The 12134-nt window shown below is 44.5% G+C and overlaps 1 protein-coding gene across 1 annotated transcript in view; it reads right to left on the bottom strand.

Moving 5' to 3' along the window:
• Positions 1-43: 43 nt before the first annotated feature.
• Positions 44-12134, bottom strand: part of LOC134793174 (kinase D-interacting substrate of 220 kDa B) — a 94485-nt gene continuing 82394 nt past the window's right edge. The window contains exons 17-26 of the mRNA XM_063764762.1: positions 11835-12111; positions 9910-10075; positions 8477-8655; positions 7829-7926; positions 6941-7111; positions 6172-6336; positions 5567-5669; positions 5017-5111; positions 3125-3221; positions 44-1216 (exon numbers count right to left, since the gene is read on the bottom strand). Of these exons, the coding sequence (XP_063620832.1) occupies positions 390-1216; positions 3125-3221; positions 5017-5111; positions 5567-5669; positions 6172-6336; positions 6941-7111; positions 7829-7926; positions 8477-8655; positions 9910-10075; positions 11835-12111 (2178 nt within the window). The 3' untranslated portion in view covers positions 44-389. The remainder of the gene's footprint in view (positions 1217-3124; positions 3222-5016; positions 5112-5566; positions 5670-6171; positions 6337-6940; positions 7112-7828; positions 7927-8476; positions 8656-9909; positions 10076-11834; positions 12112-12134) is intronic.

Below are 12134 nucleotides of genomic sequence, written 5' to 3'. Positions count from 1 at the left end.
CCTTAAGTTAAGGGTAAACGTTAAAAAAAAAAACGACCTAGAATTTCAATCGACAGAAAGTATATTTTTAATATCCTTACGGGTATAATATCACAATTCTGGGTAGTCATTACATATTAAATGCGATATAATTCGTGTAATCTATGTTTGTGACATTAAGTACTCAATTACGATTCGGAACTTGTTCATATTAGCTAGAATTAATCTAAGTCGATGAAGTCAGAATCTAACTACGTTTGACATACGATAACTAATGGAATAAAGTCGGCGCCACTCAGCGCGGCGCTCGGGCCCTACCACCGGTAAGGCGGAGTCGAAAGCCTCATCTCCGAGGCGGTCGTCGGTCTCTCTCGAGAGAGTCAGGGGCGCACCGGGGCTCGCCTCCGGAGTCACACGGCCGAGTCGGGCTCGTCCCACGGCCAGGGCGGGCCCGAGTCCAGCGCGTCCTGGCGCCATAGCGCGCGCGCGTCCGAGGCGCCGCGCGCCAGCAGCCGCATGTTGTAGGGCTCCACCATGTTGGAGATCTCGCCGCTGTCCTCGCGAGCCATCCGCGCCGCCGCCGCGCCCATCTCCGCGTCGCCCTTGCCCTCCGGCAGCAGGTCGAACACGGTGGCGCCCTCCCGCGGCGACTCCAGCTCCGTCACGTCGGACCGCGGCGAGAAGTCCGTGCTGGCCGACACGTCGGGCAGGCTGCGGTCGCCGCACTCGACGCGGATGGGCCCGGCGCGGCCGCCGGGGGCCGGCGAGCCGGCGGCCGTGGCCGGCTCGGACGCGACGAGCGGCGCCGACTCGTCGTCGCTGCCGGCCTCCTCGCGCGCCGGACTCCGCTCGCGCGACCCACCCCCGCGCGACAGTATCTTGTCCTTCAGCCGCGTCAGCTTCTCCGCCGAGCTCACCTTCTTGAGAATGTCGGCGGTCTTGCGGAGGTTGCCGAGCTTGGAGTCGTGGCCGGGCGGGTCGGTGGGGTCGCGGGCGACGAGCAGCGAGCCGGGGCGCGCGCTGAAGGTGATGGGGCGGCCGTCGTCGTCGTCGTCCTCGTGCTCGACGTTGAAGGTGACGTTGGGCGGCACGCGGCGGTCGCGGCCGCGGAGCGAGGAGGCGGCGCGGCGCGAGGCTAGCGGGGTGGCGCCGGGCGAGGCGGGCGCGGAGCCGCTCCACGAGGCGCCGCTGGGCCGCAGCCGCCCGCCCGCGCCCAGCTGCAGCGACACCTCCTCGTCTGTAACAGGACAGCGCGGGTGTAGTGCGCCGGCGACGAGGGCGGGGGAGGGGGAGGGAGACGAGATTCACCTGGGGCCGTCGCTCCGAACTCGAAGACCTGCGCGGCTCGAAACGACCTAGGATCACCTAAACTCTAATACGGGACTGAAATCAAACAAAGCTTCAAACTTTTGTATATTTATTATCTCACTGTGTAAAACATCTCAGGAATGGTATTGTTACTTCGTGTTCTTCGTGCGATTAGTGAACGAGACACTGACATTAGGAAAATCTAAATTACTCTATCTCAATCACATTTAAACCTGTGGAATCTAAACCTACTATAACAACATTCTATCGTATAAGTACATACACCTATAAGTCTTGGGTCGCAGGTCGAAGATATGTATAGAAACTTACGTTAAATATAAAATGTTATACAAATCAAACAAAATTGTTTCTGAATATTTTTAGGTAGGTAGGTACACAATGTCCTAATGAAATTTGTCTGTTTTCTTTAATGTCAAATTGTCGATCAATTCTGTATTTTTTATGAAGGAAGGACAGTTTCAAGTATTATAAGCTAACAACAACTCATAACAAATAACATTACCCTAAACTAATATGGCGTTCACATAAATAATAGCTATCACATATATATAGTTAAATTGCTTCACAATAGGTATATTGTATTGTACCACGTAACAAGGAAATGATAGGCACATTTTGTCTTTATTCAATATGCATCACATATTCGAGCCTACGACACGTTCAGAAATGTAAATTACGGGGGTTGTAGCATTTTAACATCTGAATAATGAGTACATACTACATATAGCCCTCAGATTGGCCTTTTATTTTTAGGGCGCGTTTAAAGTCATTGTCTACTTTTTAAAAGTGATAAATTAACACCTACGTAAATTTAAACAGTATATTCGAATAAAATTTTAGGAATGATCAATACTTTTATTAACTACGTCTTTTTATGTAGGCAAATAATAGGAAAATTTTACATTTAAGGTTATATAAATACTTTTATCACAAATAATTACTTAATACTGGAATATCTGAATTAAGTCAGTGGAATTATGGTTTAAGAACTTTATTCTCAAAAATTGATTTAACTAAACTAAAATTGTTATAAGTTATTCAAATTGTCTACATTAACACTACACTTTTCATGATATCTGTCTACTATACAGACAGTAAAAAAATAGTCTGGCTACTTTTCATTTCCTGCTGCAATAGATCGAGATAATTTTCTAATGCACAAACCAAATATCAAAGCATTGATGTGGTTACTTATGAATACTAAATCAACTCGAGACAGACGAAATTAAAATTGATGTCGAAGGCGGAATAGGAATTTCCGAGTTTTGCAAAATTCACACAGTTCCGACTCCAATGCTCCAACATAATTATATTATTGTGCTAAATGCGAGTTAGGTTACAACACGTTTAAAAGTCTTGAACCGAAAACCATGCATTATCTTGATAAATTCGGTAGTCAGAATGTAAGAGATGAGATGTGTCATCGTAACATTCTACACATATCTATCAACTACGAAATGAATAACAATTAAGTATTAGGATCGAACGTTCTGCTGTATGCGCACGTTTAGATTGTAAACACGCTATGCAAACAACGCCCATGAATGCATAATATCGAAATCACACCTTTTATATTCTGACCATCAGTGTAGAGTCCGTGCGGAAAGAGAAGAGTCGTGAAATGTATTGGGCCCAATACATTCCACGACTCTTCTCATTCCGAACAGACTCTATCTAGATGTAACGCAACGCCGGATTCACATGAAGACATCATCATGGACCGTGATGACAACGTCTTGCGGTTCGTCGTCGTCGTCGGAGATGGCGGGGGGCTCTGCAACGAGGGACTGTTCGCGGATGGTGGTGAGAGGCTCACCTGGGTGGGAGGGGGGCTCGGACTGTAGGACGTCCTCCAGGGCTTCCTCGTTTAGCGTTTGTAGCGCGCCGCAGATCATCTGCTCTTCCAGCGTCACCTGCCGACAGAAACACTGTGTTAAGTGCCTATCTAAAATAATGTATTGATTGGAGATTGTGTAAATTTTTTAGCCCTACCCACGACTGAGTAGCAATTTCTGCTGTTGACATACTATCGCAAAAGTACTAAAATGTAAGAAATATGACGCAGAGGCAGCACCCGCCAAGGTGTAAGGACTATTTAATTGCGAGTTGATGGAATCTAAATTGAACTAGGCTATTGGCTGAAGGCAATGGTCTAAATACTGGGCTATGGGATAAAAAACCGGACGCCTATCTAATAAAACGGTATGCATTTTTATTTCCGGCAGACAGTGACTCGCCCCCACAAACGACAACAAAAAAGCGACATCTAGGATGGCTCAAGAGCAACACTTGTGCTGAGGGTAGAGAGGTGTCCCTGGACTTTAAACATAAAGCCAACTCGCCAGAACGCAGCTCTCGTCGTGCCTCCATTCTGGACGACCGGCTAAGGCAAGCCAGAGGCAGAGCAAATCCTGTCCCACCCAGCCACATGTGATAAATTGTCTTTTAACACAGGGTTAAGTTTTTAATATTATTTTTCATAAAATTATCAAATAACATCAACAGAATAGGATTGCTAATTCTAAAGGTATTTCTACGTACACTTACTGTTTTTTGGTAACGTTACAATTTTAGCAACATGACTGCATGATCAAAACTTATTTGACGCACTGTCTGTTAGTGCATTTTTTCAAATTAAATTTGACCGAAAAGTATATAATGACATATGTGTTTTTAAGAAAATAAGAATTGGCTATGTGCATAAAAGTGAACAATTAAGTAGGTATTTATTGACAATTAAAATTAAGGCGTACGCTGTCATCGCGTTTAGGTCCTCTACCTTGAAGTTCACACATAACCAAATATTATATAACAACGGTGGAGGTGCTGGTTGTATATGTATGTGCACGTGTTACATTGTACCTACGGGTGCTACGATAACATAAAGTCACTACTAATAATCACCTGATATTCCGCGTATGGCTGTAAAATTATCAAAAAACTGCCCTTTATTACAATATTTATCAAATACATTTCGCTTGCAATTGTCTACACTACAAATCGTTTGACAAGACGGGATTAAGGACTATAATTATAAGTAAGTAAAAAATAGCAAAGTCCCTTCCCTAGTGTGTTTTGAGTGATGTGCACACGTTACTGCAATATACCTTTCATTGTATTCTCAGATGCTAATAACAATGAGTTTTTGTCAAATATTCAGTTTTTGGTACAGGTTTCATTGCTGACTGTACTTTTTTTAACCATTGAACGCCAAACGGCGCATCCATTTGCCGTGCCACTGACGCCACGGGGGTAAAATTTACTTTTGTGAATAAATAATGCCAACCTAAAAGTGGCGTGTTTTTCAGTAGATTTTCATCAAAAAACGATCGACGTCAAATGCCGTCTTTGGCGTCGTTGTTACGATTTTGCGTGATTTTGCGTTGACGTCAATTGCCGTCTGTGGCGTTCAAGAGGTTAACATACTCATCTACTCCTCAAAGCAATTGAGGTTGCGTTAGTTTTATTACAACAGATGTACTAAGTGTTTGATTCTTATAGCCACATTCGGACTCCATAATTATTATAAAAAAATGTACTGTTATCGAACTACGCAGGTATGCTAAATTCCAGTAACCAGTTCATATGGGCAAGATTTGACATAAAAAACTCCTTAGCTCATAAAAACGTCACACAGGCAGTTTCATGTGTTCTTCACAGTTTGGGATTTTAGAGTAAGTGTATGTATGGAATAAAATTAAAACATACCTGTTTTTCCACATTGGACGGACGGCTACGCTGGTGTTCGATGGGCCTGGGTTTCACCGTGTCTGGTTCACTCTCCGTATTCTTTTCTGCTATAACTGTTGAACAAATTAAATAATATATAAGGTGGCTAAAAAATAACTGCATTCTCGTTGCCAGGGAGGTTTTGGGATTATTATTATTATACTGAGCAACTTTTACTATGAAACCAACCCCGAAAGCGCGAAGAAAAAATTTGCACTCCCATAGAAAATGGACCAGACATAATGTATGAAACAGCCAAATTTTTTACACCGTATATAATCTCGAGTTTTGGACACCTGCCCATGCTACAATACATTTTCTCTATTACAAATTTAAAATATCATGTGGCACATCAATTTTACAGTTTTTGTCATTGCGCGCGACACATTGCGGAGAATAGGTCTTCTTTTAGCACTGAGGCCGCTCGCCTTGACTGCGCGCGTGCTAACCAAAAATATGCAAGTAAAACTATAAAATAGCTACAGAACTCTATTACAATTTAAATAAGGTCAAATTTGTTTTGGCTTACCTGTGACAGCAGGCGCACTGCAGGGCATGTTGGCTTCCAACTCCCGTAGGTTGATGATGAGCATTTTGAATAACTCCCAGTCTCCGAACGGCAGGTCCATGAGCTGTGTGAATACATGTGACTGTTAATACATGATCATCTAACATGAGTATAGGCTGTATAGCAATTGACTGCCGATACTACAGATTGTTTTCATATACATTTTTCGTACTTTTAATTTTTATTGCACCTATTACTACTTGTTCTCTGTTTGGCCCGAGGGTTAACAGGAAGAGAATGCTTTCTGGCATTAAGTTCGCGTTTTGTACAATTGTTACTGTGCAATAAAGTTTAAATAAATAAATAAAACCTTCCGGTTGTAGGTACCTATATTCATATTTCAAATCTTTGTGGTAAATTTCTCAAAAATGGTAAAGTATAATGAAGACAGCTAGCTAGAACGTGACACAAGCGTCTAGGCGATCAGCACAGTATCCCCATAGTCAAAGGAATAAAAAGTTGTTATTGATTCTACGTTGTCCAAAAGAGCGAAGGGACTACCCAGAATGAAAGAAATGGCGGAACACTGAACTATTTGTAGAGATAAGTGAATAGGGGCGGTGTACCGGTTTGAGGTCGTCGAGCTGGCAGTGGCGCAGCGCGAGGCCGCAGACGCGGTGCCGCTGCAGCGCCGCGCAGCACGGCGCCGCGCCCGAGCCCAGCGCCGCGCTCACCACGCTGCACACGCGCTCCACCGACAATGTTGATAGACGGATGTTTGATATGTCCACCTGCATACAAAACTACATAAGTCGATGCAACAACGAGATAGCTGTACATGGACGACATGTGAATTTACGTCAACACAAATATTCTCATACTATTTGATATCTGACAAATGTCAAAAAAACGAATACAATACAATACTCTTTTCACCACATCAGCTGGAAAGGCTTACTTTGCACTTCAAAAACTGATAGCAAAGTTGCACTTTGCTATCAAAATTCACATGTGAGACAAAGTAATCAAATGCAAATTTTGAGTTGTTTTCTTATGTTTGCTGGTAGAATTGACTTTTAAATGATGACTTTGGATGATAAATATTTAATAACATTGATTTGAATTTGATTTTGTTTGATATTTTACATTTAATATTTGCTTCAGGTTGGTGTTTTTTCAACTTTGCCCCCTTGTAAAACAAATAACTATTATTGCACACCTCACATACACGTAGTGCTAACTAATGTGCTACGTCACCGGCTGGCAAGCGCCAGTGTCGCAGATAGATCTCGTTTCCTGCATTTTACATCGAGATTTCGTGCTAACTGTCCACGCTCTTTGAATACCCAACCCTTTCATGGCTGAAAAAAAAAACTATCTTACAAGTGGTCTTACCAGCGCGGGGAAGGCGTTCCTCAGCACAGTGTAGGGGTTGGGCGCGCCCGCGCCGACGGCGGGCGGCGGGTAGTGCGGCATGGCCTGCGGCATGAACCCGCTGCCCGTGTTCACCCAGCCCACGCACATGGGCGTGTGTGGCGCTGCGGCCTGGCTTGGCGGGGATATGCGCTGCAATTATAGTTTCCTTCATTTTTACCTGAGGCATTTCCATGCTGCCTTCCGGCAGAGAGCTCTATTTGGCATATGGCTACGATTGAAAATAGTGTCAAAATATTTTAATCAACTAAAAAATATATTTTAGATTATTAAACAAGTAGCTCTGCGAGCTGAAGACCTAGTGAGTTTGTCTTTATTTGTTGATGTTATAATTATAGAAATTTGAACTTAAAATAATACATAAGGTTCCAATTTCTTCAATTTTTTCCCGCCAGTTATCATCTTCTTCTCGCCGTGTACGGAATTGTGCTAATACTTAATCTGTCAATTATTAGTACGTACGTACTTTCTAACTCTGACGGTAACAAGCATTTTTCAATAAAAATACATGTCAAGATTGTTTACTCTTTTTCTAATGTTAAAAAAAAGTATAAGTCAGGGAAGGAAATAAATATCCGTAACAAGATTTTTAATTATCTCACCAGAGATTAACCCTAGTCTCATTCATGGGGACCTAACAAAACTCTTGCTTTCAAGACGCCTAAGGTTGTATGTATTTGGGAATACAGGCGACTCAAACGAATTCCGCTCGTTGCCGCCCGCGACACCATATTTTAAGCGCCTCTTCCAGCAAGCAGTCGCACGCGACAACGCAAATGATGTGTCAAGTGGTGGGATAAAGACAAGAAAGATTACTGAAAACAATGCATATCTCATCTAAGTACTCACCTGTTTTCTGTGGAAGAGCTTATTGTGCGGTTGTCGTGAGTGCGGCGTCCAAATAGCACCGTTCAATTCATCCTCCATGCCTGACTGTAGCTGCTCCTCTGTGAACACACCAAAGTACACCTTAGTACAATATCTATACAGTGTAATTTACTCTAGAACTAAAAACTCTAAATGCCAATTTCAATGCAATTGGAATGTTAACAGCCGAGTCTAAGAAACGGAGACGCTGAAGTTACAATGAATCCACGAGACGAGTTTTGGTTGGTTGAAAAAAGCTTCGGAACACCTCCAGCTTGCACCGTTAGCGAACTTGTTCACGTAACAAGGATGCGGGTTGTATACCTTTGATTACCTTCTAAATGTCCTAACATTGATGTCCAGGTTGATAGTGAATGGCAGGAAAATCTTGAGGTCAGCAGCGGTGAGTGTGGAGCGGTAGAAGCTAAGGAACACCTCCAGCTTGCTCCATCAGGGAGTTCACGTAACACAAATTGTTTACCTTTGATGACCTTCTTGATGTACGGGTCCAGGTTGATGGTGAACGGCAGGAAGATCTTGAGTTCGGCGGCGGTGAGCGTGGACCGGTAGAAGCTAAGGTACGTCACCTCCAGCTTGTTCCATCAGGGAGTTCACGTCACACAGGTTTACCTTTAATGACCTTCTTGATGTACGGGTCCAGGTTGATGGTGAACGGCAGGAAGATCTTGAGGTCGGCGGCGGTGAGCGTGGACCGGTGGAAGCTGAGGAACACCTCCAGCTTGCGCTCGTCGCGGTCTAGCTCCATTAGGGAGCTGGATTCGCGTAGACCATTTAGGTGTGGTTTCACTCTAGAACAAGTATCTTTATTAATTGTTTAAGTTTTGATATAATTTTAACGCGAGGTGCGGAACAATGTTCCTTAGAATTCACCTATGGACTCCAGGTGCCTGTTGCATAACATATCACAACTCATAATAGTCATCACTACACCTTATAAAACAAATTCTCCCGCCGCGTCTGTCTGTGTGTTTATTCGCGATAAACTCGAAAACTACTGAACGGATATTCACTTATCAATAGAGTGATTCTTGAGGAAGGTTTAGGTGTATAATTTGTTAAGGTTTAGTATAACCCGTGCGAAGCCAGGGCGGGTCGCTAGTAACTCATAAGTCATAAATGTCATAATACAAGCGGAAGCTTTTATTTAGAAAGGACTTAAGTTGTTGACATCTGCAAACTGTCTAAAATGTACGCGTCCCAAGAGCGGTAGGTGGGCGGAGTGAGTAAAGATTTTAATGTTACATGTATGTGCCGTCGACTGGACAGAACGGCTTTTTGTCAGAGAAGCATGGGGTCTTTGGTGTCGGAGGCCAAGATCCATTTCGGGTCGTTGCGCCACAGGAGTAAGTAAGTAAGGGCCACATGCACTATTCACTAACCCATGTCCGGTTAAACCTGGAGTTACCACGGTTACCAGTACAATTTAACACTGGGTTAACGGTTTAACCGGTTAACCCCGGGTTAGTGATATGGTGCAAGTGGCGCTAAGTAAGTAATGTTAAGACGAAACAGGAGCTGAGTTTTAAATATTTTAGGTAAATATACCCGTCTCACTAACGGAAGCGGCACCTAAAAGTAGTGCGATAAGGACAAGGCGAAAAATCCTGCGTAAAAATCTCAAAAATCGAGGTTTCGTACTCCTCTGTTTCCTCCTCCAAAACTTAACCAATCGTAACCAAATTTGGAAATCTAAATGATTATGAAATTATCTGTGTCGGACCGTTTTGCTTTTTTGGCTAATTGATATCAGTTTTGAATGCCACGCCTCTCATTGCGGCATAGTCAATTAGGCCATTTTGGCCAATTTTGAAGGGCTCTAGCGCCTTAAAAAACAAAAATATCAAAAAAAGCAAAACGGTCCGACACAGATATTGACAATATTAATCTGTGTTGAAAAAATCATTGCTCTAGCTTCAAAAACCACGGAGGAAAACGAGGAGTACGTTTGTATGGAGAAATGACCACTCCCGTTGGCTCTTAAGAGACAGATAACTCCAAGGAAATGGCATAAGGGTAATCAAACGATAACAATGTGAACTTACTTCTCGTAAATGTGCTTGAGCGACTTGCTGTCGTCGATGTGTTCCTCGTACGTCTCGTGGTGGTAGATGATCCACGACGTACGGAACGGCCATTGCTCCGTAAGGTTTATCCAGGAAGCTAGCTGGTACCAGTTGAACTCTATTTGGAATGCTTTCATTAGACGACCTGGAATAAATACATTGTTGGTTAGGGTGGTATTCCACCTGTCCAATATCATGGCGTCTCCCTCTCTCATTAAGCAAAATGCAATACACATTGGACAAAGATTGGACGGATGGAATACCACCCTTAGCTAAATTTGAACACATGTTGTTAAGTAAACAACAGAGACCTCCGCAGTCCACACAGAGTCCCACTTTAAAACGTCGATATTTTTCATAAATGTAAAAAAGCACGTGTGACTTTAAAAAGTTAGACTATATCGACCCCCACTTTTTTTAAATCATCTATGTATCAAGAAGTGGGGTCGTCTCAAAAGTCAGAGGTACCTTTACCAGAGAAAGCAAAAGATATAAAAACCGAATATAACTCTTAAATTTACGATAATGGCAACCGACAACGATGCGCCTGTGATATGGATTCTGTAGTTATTTAAGTCTAGCTAGATTATTATTTCTTATAGACAAAAATATCGCCTCACTAGTCGTTGTGGAGTAGCGGTTACTTCTTATCACAACAGTGGAATGATCTTTAAACTTACCAGTGACATACAGCACGTTCATAAGCCGCCGCATGCTCCTCGGATTCACATCGCTGAAGTAGTCATCAGTTAACAACACCCTTCATAAGTTCGCAGCCGTGGCGGTAGGGGCCGCTCGGTGCAGCCTTGAAGCCAGCGAGGATGCTACGGACTCGTGTAAAGGGACTTAGCTCGTATCATAGCGGTGGGATCTTATAGACTTACCAGTGACATACAGCACGTTCATAAGCCGCCGCATACTCCTCGGATTCACATCGCTGAAGTAGTCATCAGTTAACAACACCCTTCATAAGTTCGCAGCGGTGACGGTAGGGGCCGCTCGGTGCAGCCTTGAAGCCAGCGAGGATGCTACGGACTCGTGTAAAGGGACTTAGCTCGTATCATAGCGGTGGGATCTTATAGACTTACCAGTGACATACAGCACGTTCATAAGCCGCCGCATACTCCTCGGATTCACATCGCTGAAGTAGTCATCAGTTAACAACACCCTTCATAAGTTCGCAGCGGTGACGGTAGGGGCCGCTCGGTGCAGCCTTGAAGCCAGCGAGGATGCTACGGACTCGTGTAAAGGGACTTAGCTCGTATCATAGCGGTGGGATCTTATAGACTTACCAGTGACATACAGCACGTTCATAAGCCGCCGCATACTCCTCGGATTCACATCGCTGAAGTAGTCATCAGTTAACAACACCCTTCATAAGTTCGCAGCGGTGGCGGTAGGGGCCGCTCGGTGCAGCCTTGAAGCCAGCGAGGATGCTACGGACTCGTGTAAAGGGACTTAGCTCGTATCATAGCGGTGGGATCTTATAGACTTACCAGTGACATACAGCACGTTCATAAGCCGCCGCATACTCCTCGGATTCACATCGCTGAAGTAGTCATCAGTTAACAACACCCTTCATAAGTTCGCAGCGGTGACGGTAGGGGCCGCTCGGTGCAGCCTTGAAGCCAGCGAGGATGCTACGGACTCGTGTAAAGGGACTTAGCTCGTATCATAGCGGTGGGATCTTATAGACTTACCAGTGACATACAGCACGTTCATAAGCCGCCGCATACTCCTCGGATTCACATCGCTGAAGTAGTCATCAGTTAACAACACCCTTCATAAGTTCGCAGCGGTGACGGTAGGGGCCGCTCGGTGCAGCCTTGAAGCCAGCGAGGATGCTACGGACTTGTGTAAAGGGACTTAGCTCGTATCATAGCGGTGGGATCTTATAGACTTACCAGTGACATACAGCACGTTCATAAGCCGCCGCATACTCCTCGGATTCACATCGCTGAAGTAGTCATCAGTCAACAACACCCTTCCCAAGTCCGCAGCGGTGGCGGTAGGGGCCGCTCGGTGCAGCCCTGAGGCCACCGAGGAGGCTACGGACTCGGAGGGGCGGAGACGCCGGGCGCGGGCCGCGGCGGCCGCGCTCAGCTCTTTGGCCGGCTGGTTCTTGATGCGCTCTTGGCTGGACATTACTTCTGATGTTGAGGACAAACGGCGGGCTGATACCTGGGGGAGAATACAGTAATAAA

Source organism: Cydia splendana, chromosome 8 (genome assembly GCF_910591565.1).
Source record: "Cydia splendana chromosome 8, ilCydSple1.2, whole genome shotgun sequence".
Lineage (NCBI taxonomy): Eukaryota > Metazoa > Arthropoda > Insecta > Lepidoptera > Tortricidae > Cydia > Cydia splendana.
The sequence above is the reverse complement of the archived record's forward strand: the minus strand, read 5'-3'. Positions and strand labels throughout refer to the sequence as shown.